This window comes from Ammospiza nelsoni, chromosome 7 (genome assembly GCF_027579445.1).
Source record: "Ammospiza nelsoni isolate bAmmNel1 chromosome 7, bAmmNel1.pri, whole genome shotgun sequence".
NCBI classification, from domain to species: Eukaryota; Metazoa; Chordata; class Aves; order Passeriformes; family Passerellidae; genus Ammospiza; species Ammospiza nelsoni.
Genome location: NC_080639.1, coordinates 7,232,876 through 7,247,563, shown reverse-complemented (window position 1 = coordinate 7,247,563; position 14,688 = coordinate 7,232,876). Strand labels below are relative to the sequence as shown.

The window sequence follows — 14,688 nt, the reverse complement described above, 5'->3', positions numbered from 1 at the left end:
GTCTGCTCCTGCTCCCATTGAAGTCATGGCACAGCTTCTATGAGTTCAGTGAGTGCAGAATTGGACCCTTTATTTGCAAATTGTGGTGCAAGTAAAAATTTTAATGTTATAAATTAATTGAATTCAAATTCTTGCTCTAGCTACATCCCAGTTGATAACGTGGAATGTTTGTTTGTTTTTTTGTTTAATTTCTCTGAAGGCAATTGATAGCATTCACCAAGTAGGTGTGTACTGCCTTGCCTTGGTGCCAGCCAACACTTTGCCAAAGGCTCCACTCGGAGGAATTCATATTTCAGAGACCAAGCAGCGCTTTTTGGAGGGTGCTCTGCATCCTTGCAACGTCCTGATGTGTCCCCACACCTGTGTCACCAACCTGCCCAAGCCTCGGCAGAAACAGCCAGGTGAGGAAAGCAGAGTGCGTGCTGGTTCTGCCAGACCTGGCGCCTGCAGGCTGCATTGCTGCTTGTTCCCCAGGTTGTTTTTCATCATTTGGCACTGCTCTTTTCAAAATGCAGATGTTGGTCCTGCATTCCCCAGGTTGTTTTTCATCATTTGGCACTGCTCTTTTCAAAATGCAGATGTTGGTCCTGCATCAATGATTGTGGGAAACCTCGTAGCTGGCAAGAGGATCGCACAAGCCTCGGGTAGAGATGTTAGCCAGCTGGAGGACAATGACCAGGCAAGAAAGGTGACACTGGGCTCCTGGCATTATTAAATATTTGAATTAGCTTATTCAGAATGAGAGAAGACCAGGAAAATAAACCTGAAGTACTTTGAGTGAATTTGAGTGTCTCCTTTTTCTTCCCTTTCAGTTCCTGTATTTAGCAGATGTTCTTCAGTGGCGAGCTCAGACAACTCCAGATCATCCACTCTTCCTTCTGTTGAATTCCAAGGTAAGATGCAACTTGGAGACTAAAACCAAAGCAAAAGATTATTAGATTCTAAGATAATTCCTTCTAGAAGTCTTTTCCTGAAATGCTGCACATTATTTTAATGAAGCAGACAAAAATTGCTAGTTAGTAAGCAGCATAAGTTTTTCCACTTTGGAATTTTATGTTGTATGTTTTATTCCACTTCTGGAATAAAAGTATGCATTCTACCTAGCTTAAAACATTGCAGTAATTGTGTTTCCTGCCAGAATACAGCTTTTGTCATAGTAATGGAAGCCATGATTCTGTCTTCATTCCTGAGCACAAGGGTAAACTGTAAGTCAGAAATGGAGAATTTCCTGATAAGAAGCTCTATAGCCTAAGTAGAGAGCCCTTGGGACAGCTTTGGAGTCAAATTTTCCAGGAGCACTGTCGCATCCTGCAGGGGATACTGATGCCTTGCCCTGGGCTAGGCTCTGCCCTCAAAAGGGATGGCACATAGAGTGATAGTAAGAGCCCAGGGACAAATTGGATCTGCCCTGTGCTGTGCTGTACTGCAGACAGGAGTCTTCCAGAAAGTCCAGCAGCAGTCTTTGGGAAGTAAAGGATTTGTAGGTCTCATTCAGAAGGGCAAAAGAGTTTAGGACATAGTTCAACCTTTCCAACTTTTCTTTTGAGACTGTGTTTTAGCAAAAGAAATTGTTTCAACATTGTTACTGTTAAATTGGTTTATTCTCTCAGAGTAAAGATTTTGAGGGAGGTTTTCTAGTGTGAAGCAGCCTTTCCCAGGTCATTTTGTTCAGGCAGGTTTTACCCTTGACATGTAGACTCTGCAAAAGTAAACACAAAACTTGGACACAAAGAAAAATTACCTGTTGGTGAGCACCTTTCTTAAATAGCTGTGGACTAATGAGCTACTGTGCTATATGTTGGTGTGTTCACATGTCTCCAGGAGAAACCCTCTTGGTTTACCCCATTTCATGTCAATATCTAAGTGACTGAGCTGCTGCTGTTCCTGTAAAGGTTTCTGCTGTCCCTTGTCTCCTGTGCAGGGTACTGTAGCCAGCACTGCCTCGTGCATCCAGCTGCACAAGAGGGCAGAGAGAGTGGCAGTGGCGCTGATGGAGAAGGGACACCTGAACGTTGGTGACCACGTGGCCCTGGTTTACCCTCCAGGTAAAGCAACACAGCAAAACCCACAATTACACAGCACAAGAAAAGAAGTTCTGTCTGTTAATTGGGTTGGAGTAGTTTTTGCTAGCTCTTAAATGCAAAACATTTTAAACTGGTTGCGGAACAGACTGTTGATTTGAACAGACACTTGTGACAAATCCTTCTGTCTTAATAACACAAATCAGTGTGTATTTTGATTTTGGTCAAAGAATTTGGCCTATTGATCTGATAAAAATGGCTTTAATTTCACAAATATCCTTTCCAGGAGTAGACTTGATAGCAACTTTCTATGGCTGTTTGTACGCTGGCTGTGTTCCCATCACTGTCCGCCCGCCTCATCCACAGAACCTTGCTACCACTCTGCCCACTGTCAAAATGATTGTAGAGGTAGGTGAGACATTCCTCTCCCTGTGCTTTTGAGGAGTGGGAAATGGTTATTGAAGCCTGATTAATTGCTTTGCCACAGTCATTGTAAAATAAGCTAGAAAAAAAATTACTCAGTGTGCTGTGTCTGAGTCAGTAATGGCTTCTTCAGAAACTTATTTGAAATGGTCTTTTATTGTTGTGATTTATTTTGTTTAGTTTCCAATTACTTGATCATCTTACTGGTTATCTCATCTGGATGCATATGACATGACTTTGAGCATGCATTCCCTGGTTTTAACAATGGTCTTAATGCTTTGCCTTTTGCAGATCAGTAAGTCTGCATGTATATTGACCACCCAAGCTATAATGAAACTGCTCAGGTCCAAGGAGGCTGCAGCAGCTGTAGATATTAAAACGTGGCCCACTATTTTGGATACAGGTAGGATAGCCAAAATGGAAATAGTTTGAAGAGTGATACATTAATTTTGCCACATCACAACTGCCTGATTGAGTGGATGTGTTCTGCCTTGCATTAAAATAGCTGTCAAGGAACTATAGGGAGGATCTGATGATAATGATGTACAGATACATTTTTTCCCAAAATAATATGGTACTCTCCTCTACTTATGTATTTTAAATAGATGATATGCCTAAAAAGAAGCTGGCTAGTGTTTTCAGACCTACATCTCCAGATATGTTGGCATACTTGGACTTCAGTGTGTCTACTACTGGAATATTAGCAGGAGTAAAGGTACAGTAACAAGAGATAATCTTGTGTGATTCCTTTAAGTTGATAAAGAAATATGTGAAACCCTTTTTCTAAGGTCCCTGAGAGGTTGTGTTTTCCTCCTGCAGATGTCACACGCAGCTACAAGTGCCTTATGTCGCTCGATAAAGCTGCAGTGTGAGCTGTACCCATCCCGACAGATTGCCATCTGCCTGGACCCCTACTGTGGCTTGGGCTTTGCTCTGTGGTGCTTGTGCAGGTATGCTCTGGAGCTCTGCCTCTCCTCACCTGTTCTCAGCCCTCTCTAGAACCCCAGGGAGGAACTGTCAAAGAAACCCAAATTAACCTTTTTATCGGTAGTTCACAAAACACCTTTTGTGATAAGAAAATCCATTTAAGTCAGTTAGTTACTGGAGTAACTTCAGGTTTGCAAGTGGAATTAATTGCATACCAAATTCAAGGGAGAAAAAAAACAGGACTTATCTGTCTGTTTCACGTTGATTAAGTAAATCCTTTTAAAGTATTTTGAGATTAAACCATATGTTTTGACAAAACCTTTAAGGTGTTCACTGCAGGATTAGTATGCAGTAAGAAATACTGCTAAAGGAAGCAGTTACATGTTTCTTAAAATGAGTGAGTCTTGACTTGATTCAACCCCATAGCTACTCTAATGCAGTACATCTCACAAAGCTACAATTTTTTTTGCATTTTAAAGCATGCCATATATATTAATTAATTCAATTTTCCTGTTCCTATTGCTTCCTCTCCCCAGCATATATTCAGGTCACCAGTCCATCCTGGTGCCCCCTCTGGAGCTGGAGAGCAATGTGTCTCTGTGGCTGTCTGCTGTCAGCCAGTACAAAGTGCGTGTCACCTTCTGCTCCTACTCCGTGATGGAGATATGCACCAAGGGCCTTGGCACACAGACTGATGTTCTCCGGGTGAGTGGGCTTCATTTTCCCACATTCTGACATCAACACACCTGTATCTTCCCAAAAATACTTCATTTTGGCTTGGAGAATACGAGGTTTTAAGTGTTCCCCTGAGAGCCTTCCATTATGACTTGATTTTTGGGGAGTTTTGAGACTGCTGGAATATTCAGCTTCCATGTTTCTGGTGGAGGGGAAAAAAAGAAGTCTTATATTTTCAGTTTTAGTTATTTGTGCAAGCTCTGTGCTGCTGGATGTTTCTGAGATTTTGGGCAAAATACATAGCAAGCCTATGAACTTGGTTGTGTCTGAGACAAGAAATAAACCCAGCACCAAATAAAAAAAATCCCAGACAAATCACATACCAATAGAAGGAAAAATCCCAAAGCCCCACCAAACACAAACTTGACTCAAAACAGCCAAAAGAAAAAGGCTTCCAGAGCTCACCACGTGTCACTTACTTTCAGGTATCACTTGATAGCAAAAGTGTTGAGTTCTAAAATGGATATAATCTTCCCTGTCCTGGAGGTGGTTCCAAGCCAGGTTGGATGGGGCTTGGAGCAGCCTGATCTAGAGTAAGGTGTCCCTGCCCATGCAGAGGGGCTGGAATGAGATGATCTTTAAAGTCCTTTCCTTCCCACCCAAAGCACATGCTATATGATTCTTTGATTCCTAACAATATCAGTTACACTCTAATACATCTATTTATTTTTGAGGAAAATCTCTCCACTCAGATTTAATTTCCTTAAAGAAGGAGCATTGCCACAGCTGTAGTAACTCAACTGCCCAGGACTTCCATCGGGAATGTGTGGCAGCTCCCTCACAAAAAAGTTATTGTATGGTGTGCTGTCAATAAAGACAAAAAAAAAATCTTTTTCCACTGGAACAAGGAATTTCCTCACCAAAGGAAATCCTGGCCCACAGCCAGTTGCTCCAGGTTCACATTCACATTCTGGGACACCTGAACTGTGCAGTGCTGGGAGCCAGCAGGTCCCTTGTGGCAAAATGACATTTTGAGGGTTTTCAGCTCAAAATGCTGAGCGACTGTGTTGCAGCTACACCATGCCTGTAGTGTTAAACCGTTCATGTCTTACTCTAGTGCTTTTAAAGTACAAAAGCTAAACCAGTTTCTCTCTGGAGTTGCTGCCTTTGCAGTGACAGTGTTTGTTGTGTCCCCACTGTGGCAGATGAAGGGGGTGAACCTGTCGTGTGTGCGCACCTGCATGGTGGTGGCCGAGGAGAGACCCAGGATCACCCTCACCCAGTCTTTCTCCAAGCTCTTCAAAGACCTGGGCCTGTCTGCCCGTGCAGTGAGCACCACCTTTGGCTGCAGGGTCAACGTAGCAATTTGCTTACAGGTGAGGTTAAACTGCTGCTTCCTTACACAGAATCTCTGGGCACTTGGTAGAAAATCATCTTCAGGTGAATACATTCCTTTTTGTAATGAACTGGAGCTCCATTGCTTGCTTGCTTCATCACCAAGTTAAGTTAAGCTTTTTAATAAGATGTTTAGTATGATGTTGATTATGATATTTTCACTTTTCTGTAGTAATTGACCAGTTGATTTGCTTTTCTAATCCAGAGGGTCAGTACTAAGAAACTTGTTTCCTTCCTACTATGCATTAAATAAATAGCTTCCTGTACATAAATATTACATGTTACAAGCAATGCTGTTTCAGCTTTTGTGTGATTCAGATTTTGTCTTGTTTTGTATAATGTGGAATTAAATGGAAGACAGAATTTCACAAATAAGACTCAAGAAAATTAACACAGGTTTTTTTTTTAATTTTTAAAGATCTCAAATGAGTATTAGCAACATGCAAATATTTTTGTCTCACCTTGTGTGAGAGCTGGAATGTTATTTTTTACTTTTAAGTTGTGGAATTGGAAGCTTTGAGAGGGAGGATATGCCCATGAAGTACTCAGCCATGCTTCACAGTCTGGAGATAATGACATTCTGTTGGCCAGAACCACCTTTGATAGTTTAGCTGATAATAATCTTTAATGTGTAATTTAATCAGATGAAATCTAACTTTTCTTAATGAGGTATTTTTTTTCCAGTCAGGAGATTAAGAAAACATACATACATAATAAACGTATATATTTATATTCCAAAATTTACCTGAAAAATCAGCTATTAAATAAGCATGGACTAGAAACTGGGAAAAGCACCCTGGAGTTTGGAGGATGCTTGAGTTAGTAAATAAGTATGTAGCTTTGTATGTGGGGAATATCTTATGGGGCACATGGTTTAACAATGTGTAATTATAAATTTAATTTTCAATTTTATTGGTAGGGATTGCACTTAGTAAAATAGGATTCTATAAAAATTGCTACTGGATTTCTACAAAACTTCTTTCTTCCTCTTTTTGTTTTTTTCCTTGGTGCCCACTAGATGAAGAAAAGCCTTTTTATCTCTCAGAATATATTACAGTGTTCTGGTTTTCCTACAAGAGAGATATTCTGGGGCATGAGTTACTTCAATATGTTGCCATTCACAATTGTTTCCTTAGTTTCTATAGTTTCTTTCACAATTAAAGAAGAAAGGATTTTTAACAGGACCAAGCTAAATGGTTATAAAGAAATGTCAGAGTGATTTTTATAAATCAATAGGTGGAAAAACAGGAAGGATACACGTGAAATCAAGATGACAGCAAATTAAGATTTTAACATTGAATAAAGCTGCCAACTGTGAAAGAATAGCTTTCCAAATTGCCTGTGTGAATAAAAATTTCAAAAGCCAGTTTGGGATAAATGGGTGAGAAACAGTTTTTCTGCAAAATACTAAATGGCAACATAAAAAGTCCTCCAAAAAAACCCAGTGTAGATTACAGGACTGCTGGGCAGTTAAACTTCCCATTCATTTTATGCCTTTTTCATCTCTGTTTTCCATTCTTGAGACCCTTTTTAGTGGGTTTTCTATCCCTTTTTCCCCATTTTTCCCCCATTCCTCCATTAGACTTTTTAAATTGGATTTAAATGAATGTAAATGAATGACCAAACTTCTGATACAAATTAGCAGGCTAAATACATGTCTTCCAGCCCTGCTGAACTGGCTCACTGAGGTGTTTCTGAAGCTGCAAACAGTCTTACACAGGGAGAATGGGTTTATTATAAAGCAATATATGAGTTGCTGTAGCCTTCTTTTGTTACATGAGCTGAGATTTGCATGTTTCCAAAAGAACTACCTAATAGTGCCAAGCTCTTAAATAATCTGAAATGGAAATTTTCTTTTCATTCTAAAACAGTGTAAGTTTTGTTTTCTGTCTTACTGTGTGTATCTTATGTTTCCAGTGCCTCTTTGTTTGTATTTTCTTTTTTTCCCCTTTCTCTCTGTTTCCCACACTTTGATGGCCTCTGTTACTTCTGTTTGTGGTCCTGCTGTCAGCCAAACAGGCTGGGCAAGCTGGCTGAACAGGTATAGTGATGCATGTGTGCTTGTCACTTCCTAAAGTCCATCTGCTTCTGCAGTGTTAGGGACTAGGCCCACACAGGTTTGTGCTTGCATCCTTTTGCACTGCCTATGTGGGTTACAGAGCAGGTGCTTACTCAAATAAATTCCTAAAAGCTGAATTTTAAATCTAACAATTGGGCAAACTTAGACTTACCTGTACTACATACTTCACCTGTGCATTCATTGATTGATTCCATAAAAAGCAAAGGCTCTACAGTAGTCACTGTAGAATGGGGGGCTAGTTAATTTCTTGAGCATTAAGGAAGTTCTTTCTAAGTGTCTGTAAAAAAGAAAGAGGAAATATGTGAATTTATGTGGCTGTGAGAATGAAAGCAGGGTGTTGAATTTGTTTCTTCCTCCTTATTCTTAGGGAACAGCAGGACCAGATCCAACAACTGTCTATGTAGATATGAGAGCACTTCGACATGACAGGTACAGTCTGTGTTACAGCATTAACTCTTGAGTGGCTGTGGAGAGCAAACTTCAGGCCTCATTGCATTGCTCTGTTGAGTTATCCTTGGCAGCAGCCAGCTGACTCCCTGCCATATTATATCCTTGTTCTGTGCAATTCCAAGAAACCTGCTCCCTAACAATCCTTTAGGTAGTGGAAATAGCACAGTTAGAATCTCCTGTAGTCCTTTTTTTTTTCTTCCTTCAAACCAAAGCAACTCTGTTCCTCAGCCTTCCCTGAGTGGCAAACAGAACAAAACAGAAACTCTGCAGCTGCAACAGGAACCATGGAGTGTACTGGTGTACAGGATGCTGGGTTGAAGTGTAATGGAAGAGCCCAAAGAGCAGCAGAAGAGAGCAGGGCTGTCTCCCAAGAGAAAGCCCCTCAGCTACAGGAGTGCAGCCAGCTGCACCTTTCCCCCTCCTTGGCTGCATCTTTTGTCTCTCTTAAATACAGTCATTATCATCTCTTAGGCAGCAGATGGGAGAAAATTCCCTGAGAGAAAAAGGGGAAAAAAAGAGAAGAAAAAAAAAATCCTAATCTCCAACAGCTCTTAAAGCCATGTACAAATGTATTCATTCCTCTTATTTTCTCAGGGTGCGTTTGGTAGAGAGAGGTTCTCCACACAGTCTGCCACTTATGGAGTCTGGCAAGGTGAGAGACTGTGTGTCATCCTTCCTCCTCTCAGAAGCAAGGAGTGGTTTGGGTTGGAAAGGACTTCAGAGCTCATCTTATTCCAGCTGCTATCTGCTATGGGTGGGGGGACCCCTTCCACTAGACCTGGTTGCTCCAAGCTTTGTCCAACCTGGCCTTGGACACTTCCAGGGGTGAGGTAGCCACAGCCTTCTCTGGGCACCCTTTACCGGGCAGGGCCTCACCACCCTCACAGGGGGGAATTATTCCCAACATCTACTCTAAAACTCCTGTTTCATTTTAAAGCCATTATGACACTCGTTATGTCCTCATGGCCCTCACCTGGGTGGGGAGCTGCATCACCTGGATCTCATTAAGAATATGTGGGATGAGATTGGCTAATCACAATGTGGCCAGGAGAACAGGTTGTGAGTGAGTAGTCAAGTGAAACCAGGTGCATAACATGAAGCAATAGGATAAATTGCTGCCACCAAAACAAATCTGAGGCCTTCATATGGAAGGCATGTTCTAGGTGTGAAACCAACACTGAAGCTGCAAAACAGCTGCTCAGAGTTAGGATTATTTAACAAGTTAAACAACTGTAGTAGGAAGAGATGGTTGGTGTCTGTGGTGCAGAAAGGAGTAGAAAGGGAAGCACAGACTGTTGACTTTGATTAACATTTCTTTTGATGAATTTCTTTTCATTTTCTTCTGTTTTCTTCTTATTCAAGATTCTTCCAGGAGTCAAGGTCATCATAGCACACACAGAAACCAAGGGACCTCTGGGAGACTCCCATTTAGGAGAGGTAAAGCTTTGGCACTGCTGTACTGTGTGTGTGGGCAGTGATGTGATACATGGATACCTCCTGTTAGATAAATGCCTTCCTTCCCCTGAGTGGGGTGTGAATGAGCCCTACAGGGAGCTGGCACTGTGTGCACTCCTGCACACGTGGTGGCTGCACAGTCTGTGTCTGCCCAGCAGCTAGAGCAGCTAGGGATGTCCTCCCATCAGTGGGCAGCAGCAGTAGGTAATTTACTGCTTGGTTTGACCTTTGTTTTATGGGCATCTTTTGTTGTGTAATAAGATGCCCAGCTAATAGGTTAACAGGTGCTCCTTTCCAGCAAGACAGATGCCTGGTTTATTTTTTTTATGTCCTTTACCATCCCCCAACTGCATGTGCCTAAAACTGCTTTTCTCTGGTCAGAAGTTAATGCTTTCAATAAAACTGTAATCAAAATTGTCAGTGAAACAGATCTTTTAAATGAATTAACGATGCTCTCCGTGCCTGGCACAACAACCTGTGTTCATTGCAGTTGGATTTGGTTTGTCCCCAGATCTGGGTGAGCAGCCCCCACAATGCCACTGGTTACTACACGGTGTATGGAGAGGAAGCCCTGCACGCCGATCACTTCACGGCCCGCCTGAGCTTTGGGGACACGCAGACGCTGTGGGCGCGCACCGGCTACCTGGGCTTCCTGCGCAGGACCGAGCTCACCGACGCCAGCGGGGGTAGGGGAAACACTGCACCTGCTCCTGGGGGGCTGCCCAGCTGGGTTATGCTGACTTCCACCACAGAACACTCCTGAGTTAAGGGGGAGGTGGTCTGTCGTTCAGCAGGTTGAGGACGTGCACTGACACCGGTGATTTTGCAGTCTTTCAGAAGTTAAAGGTCTACAGGAGAATGTTGTCATCTTATTGCAGGGGATCCATACTGCTGTCTCCTATCACTAAAGTTTCACACCTTCTTGGTGTTTCCCGTGGACAGCTCCTCAGAGCACTGACTCTTTCTGCTTCACAAAGCAGCCAGCTGACTCCAGTTCCTTTCCCAACCCACCACCCCACTCTTTTATAGCATCTTCTCATCCCTGGCCTGTTAAAGCCAGGCCTGTTCCTTATCTTTGATAATTGGCCCAACTGCAAATCCTTAGGGGTAAGATTACTTTCCACAGTATCTTTATTTTCTTATATTTTATCCCCCTACAGGAGAAACTTTCCAGTAAATAAAATAAGTTATTAATCTTGGGTTTTTTTAATCTAAGCCAAGATGTCTAAATTTGGAAAGTGTTTATCTTCCATCTGCTCTCTTCAGATACAAAATACAAAGCAGATATAGCTCTTGTTTATCATATATGTAAAGAAATAACTCTCTGAACATTCTAAGGAAAGGAGTGTGAATGCTTGTAACTTAGTAACAAATGTGTATTGCTGGTTTTCTGTGATTGGACTTAAATGAATGGTGTCTACATGAATAGTGTCAGTGTCCTGACTGCTGCCACTGAATCCCAACAGCAAGTTTTTGTGCCTTGTGGCTTTCTGAAAAATCACATTTCACAGAGATTTTTATCACCATGGAACAATGTCAGTTGTCCTTTAGTTTTTAAGAGGCTTTGGGCAGTGAATTTACAGTATACATGAAATACAGTTTGCCATCATGATTTTCACCTCCAGTAACCCAAGTGAGCAAAACTAAAAAATAGTTAACAAAGGAAAAGCAAAATTGAACTGAACCGGGTTAGAAGTGTGACTTTGGAGAGTGTGTCCTTCAGGTAGGGTCTAGAGGAGCTTTGCTTATTTAACCTGGCAAAGCTGAGGCTGGGGAGAGGGCAGAGTTGTTCTTACTGTGTAAACCGTGGCATCTTAAGAAACTGAGTAGAATTTTGCTGTCAGGAGGACAGGTGGGGATAAGCTGGTGTTAAAAAGAAAAAAAAGAAGTTAAATTTGTAAATTGGAAAAGTGGTTGTGTTGATCAGAGAAGGGAAGTTCTCTGGTTAGAGCAGTGGAACAAAAAGATGTTTTAATGGTGGATTTTGCTTGGGTTTGTTAACAGAGGTTACATTACATGAGAGAAAGGACAGAACTGGATGACCCAGAAATGCTTTTCATTGTGGTTCTAGTTGCCTGGAGTCATAGGCAGAAGTGCTGCATAAGCTCTTAATTCTCTCAAATGCTGGAGCTTGCATTATAGACTCTTTCCCCTAAGAAGCACTGGGAACATCTAAGAACATCACGAATAAGCACTAACAAGTGACTGTGTTTGTCCTGTAGCTGTGATGATGTCGAAATGTGTGTGCTGTGTTGCAGAGAGACACGATGCCTTGTATGTGGTGGGCTCTTTGGATGAAACACTGGAGCTCAGAGGAATGAGGTACCACCCCATCGACATCGAAACCTCTGTCATCAGGGCACACAAGAGCATTGCAGAATGGTAAGGACCACAGCATTATTTCTTCTAAAGCAGAAGAACTTAAAAGTTCCTTGGTAGTATCAGAATGTGCACCTGTGGGTGTGGTAAACACATCTCAGGGATTTCATGGATGATGTCTTGTCACGTGTGTTATTCCCATTTGGCCCTAATGAGTTATGTATATAACTGAGTTTTCTATATGCATAATATACTGAGTTATATGTATATAATGAGTTATGTATATCATTGGCTGTAGGTCCCCTCCAGCCTCAAAGCATTCAGGTTTAGTTGTAAGCTTTGGGAGGCCTTGTCTTTTTTAAAAATCTCTTTTAGTAAATTGTCTAGGAGTTTTTCCTCCCCATTAACAAGTGTGTCGTGCCAACAGTGCTGTGTTTACGTGGACAAACTTGCTGGTGGTGGTGGTGGAGCTGGAAGGCTCAGAGCAGGAAGCACTGGACCTGGTGGCACTGGTGACCAACGTGGTCCTGGAAGAGCATTATCTCATTGTTGGTGTCGTGGTCATCGTGGATCCCGGGGTCATTCCCATCAACTCCCGCGGCGAGAAACAACGGATGCACTTGAGAGATGGATTTTTGGCTGATCAGTTGGATCCTATTTATGTTGCCTACAACATGTGAAAACAGCAAATAACATCAAGGCTAAAGCACCAAAATCCAAGGGGCTTTCCTCATAATAACATTGGAATCCATGCTCTTGTTTTTACAAGCTGTTGAAGACCCTAGGAAAATGGAGATACTTCTCTTTACGTGCAGCCCTTCATCTCCCAGACTGCATTTGCTTTCATAAACCCATTGTAACAGTCACAGCTGTCTTAGGATGGAGAGTTTACTGGAATTCCTGAAGGAAGCTTGTTAGAACTATCATGGACCAATTTTATTTTAGAAGGGGGGGCAGAGGGGAGCGAATAATTATGAATGTCAGTACTTGATGCACTGCATAAAAGGACACAGAGTGGGGTGGGGAGAGAGCACCAGCTGTGAGGAGGACTCCTGGAAACAGCGCCCAAAGTCGTGAGTAACCATCCAGAGTTCACCCTCCACGTGACTGCAGTATATGGGCAGTATTGGGGTTGGGGCATATCCTTCAACATTGCACACACCTCTGCCACATTCTCTACTGAAAGGCATTTTGCACATATTTGAGATTTAAAAATGCAGCCTTTTTATTTTAAAACACTGACTCATCCCTGTTCAGAAGAAGCCAACCCCTTCCAGTCCTGGATTCAGTGTAACAGTTATGCTGCTGATCAGCTTTTTTGTACCAAGCAAAAACAAATGCTGTAACAAGGTTACTTATGGTGCCATGCTGGACTCTGTAATGCTATAAACTTTATAATAAAATACAAAGTAATACCCAGTTTTAAGTACTTGATGCAGGAGCCTTCAGTGCTCTTGCTCTTCTAACTCCATGTCAAAGTTGCTTGTTTTCATAGTGTGAGCTGTTAATTCCTGACCTGCACAATGCCAAGGATTTGAAAATCCATTCCAAAGCCACTCTGAATGATTTGTATAAATGTTTACAAAGCATAGGCTTACAAAATGTTTTCCCTGAATATTCTGTGCTAAAACTTGAAATAGTAACTTTTTTTTTTTCCCCACCATGGAAAACTCATTCAGTGTTAGTTAGCTTGAGCTGTTGTGGTACAAACTGTGTTTGTTTATTTAAACTCTTTTGTTCAGGCTAAAATATCCCGTTGGTTGGGTCACAGTTGGACTAATTAAGATTCTGAAGTTTCTGCCTGCTCTAATACTGCAGTGAACCTAATGCAGAAAGAGAACATGAAGTTATTCAAGTAATTCTGTGTTTGAAGGTAGGCACAAGACTAGCAAATAATTATTTTTGTAAAATTGTTAAAGACTTGAGAGCTGCATAAAAAATTTTTTAATAATGCACAAGTTTGCAAAAGAGCCAGTTTTTTCTGCAAGGCAATTCTGCCTGGATCAGTGCCTAAGAAAGATGGATGTCAGTCCCCTGATAGATTAGATGTATCCATGGTCAAATAAACTCTGAAATCTTCAAGAAAAAGCTCTCCTTTATAGTAGTTATGGGCCCTGGTGGTGTTTACCTGTGGTGTATAATGCAGCTGCATACTCGGACTGTAATTATGTACAGAACTTGTGTAACTTATTGTTTGAGTCCAGCAGCCTCCAGCAGCAGCAGGCTGTGGGACAGCCCTCCTCCCAAAACAGCTGGCAAAAGGAGACAACTCCCTAACCCCCAGTTCCATGTTGTAGCTTTTTAGCAAACAAAGCATTGTAAGACTTTTGTATTGAGATACTGATGAAAGTGATACAAGTTGCCTTGTAAAGTAAATCTTAAAACAAAAAGCTTATTAAACATTTCAGAACAGCTCTTGCAAATCTGATTTGATGAATGTTGAAACTTAAGCTGTTAGGTCAAAACCTTGGCTTAGCACAGTTGTCACTGATATATCAGACAGTTTAATGCATTAAGAGCTTTTTCTGCAAAACCTCACTGCAATTGCTTTGCAGGTAAAGCAGTTGTAAAGCCTGGATGCTCCTGAATTTCCTGTGTTTCCTCTGCCAAGCTGCACTGCTGTCACCACTGTGTCAGGTATGACATCTCTGCCATGGGGCTGGCAGGGCAGGGCTGGCAGGATGTCACTGCCATGCTGCAGCAAAGCAGCTGCTCCATGCATGGCTGAGCCTTTCCAGGCCTCTGGGCTCCAGCTGCAGGCACAGACTGGCCCTGGCCCTGTTGGTTTGCAGCCAGACATCCACTGAAGTTGATCCCCTTGGAGACATTGCAGAAGGCACCAGCTGGACAGAAAGGCCTGAAGCCAGATCCGGGCTGATGACTGCCAGGGAGGAAGCACTGGCTGAAAAGGAAAAGCACAAACTGCAGCACTGGGTTGATGCC

At 42.1% G+C, this 14,688-nt stretch overlaps 1 protein-coding gene across 1 annotated transcript in view; it reads left to right on the top strand.

Annotated features, from left to right (window-relative positions):
* DIP2A (disco interacting protein 2 homolog A) overlaps positions 1–14,168 on the top strand; it is a 79,075-nt gene extending 64,907 nt beyond the window's left edge. Inside the window, exons 23-38 of the mRNA XM_059475712.1 lie at positions 200–401; positions 579–688; positions 813–893; positions 1,922–2,045; positions 2,308–2,429; positions 2,736–2,847; positions 3,050–3,159; positions 3,264–3,394; positions 3,908–4,076; positions 5,252–5,422; positions 7,889–7,950; positions 8,566–8,623; positions 9,334–9,408; positions 9,938–10,112; positions 11,685–11,808; positions 12,173–14,168. Coding sequence (XP_059331695.1) covers positions 200–401; positions 579–688; positions 813–893; positions 1,922–2,045; positions 2,308–2,429; positions 2,736–2,847; positions 3,050–3,159; positions 3,264–3,394; positions 3,908–4,076; positions 5,252–5,422; positions 7,889–7,950; positions 8,566–8,623; positions 9,334–9,408; positions 9,938–10,112; positions 11,685–11,808; positions 12,173–12,425 — 2,079 coding nt within the window. The 3' untranslated portion in view covers positions 12,426–14,168. The remainder of the gene's footprint in view (positions 1–199; positions 402–578; positions 689–812; positions 894–1,921; positions 2,046–2,307; positions 2,430–2,735; positions 2,848–3,049; positions 3,160–3,263; positions 3,395–3,907; positions 4,077–5,251; positions 5,423–7,888; positions 7,951–8,565; positions 8,624–9,333; positions 9,409–9,937; positions 10,113–11,684; positions 11,809–12,172) is intronic.
* The last annotated feature ends 520 nt before the right edge of the window (positions 14,169–14,688 follow it).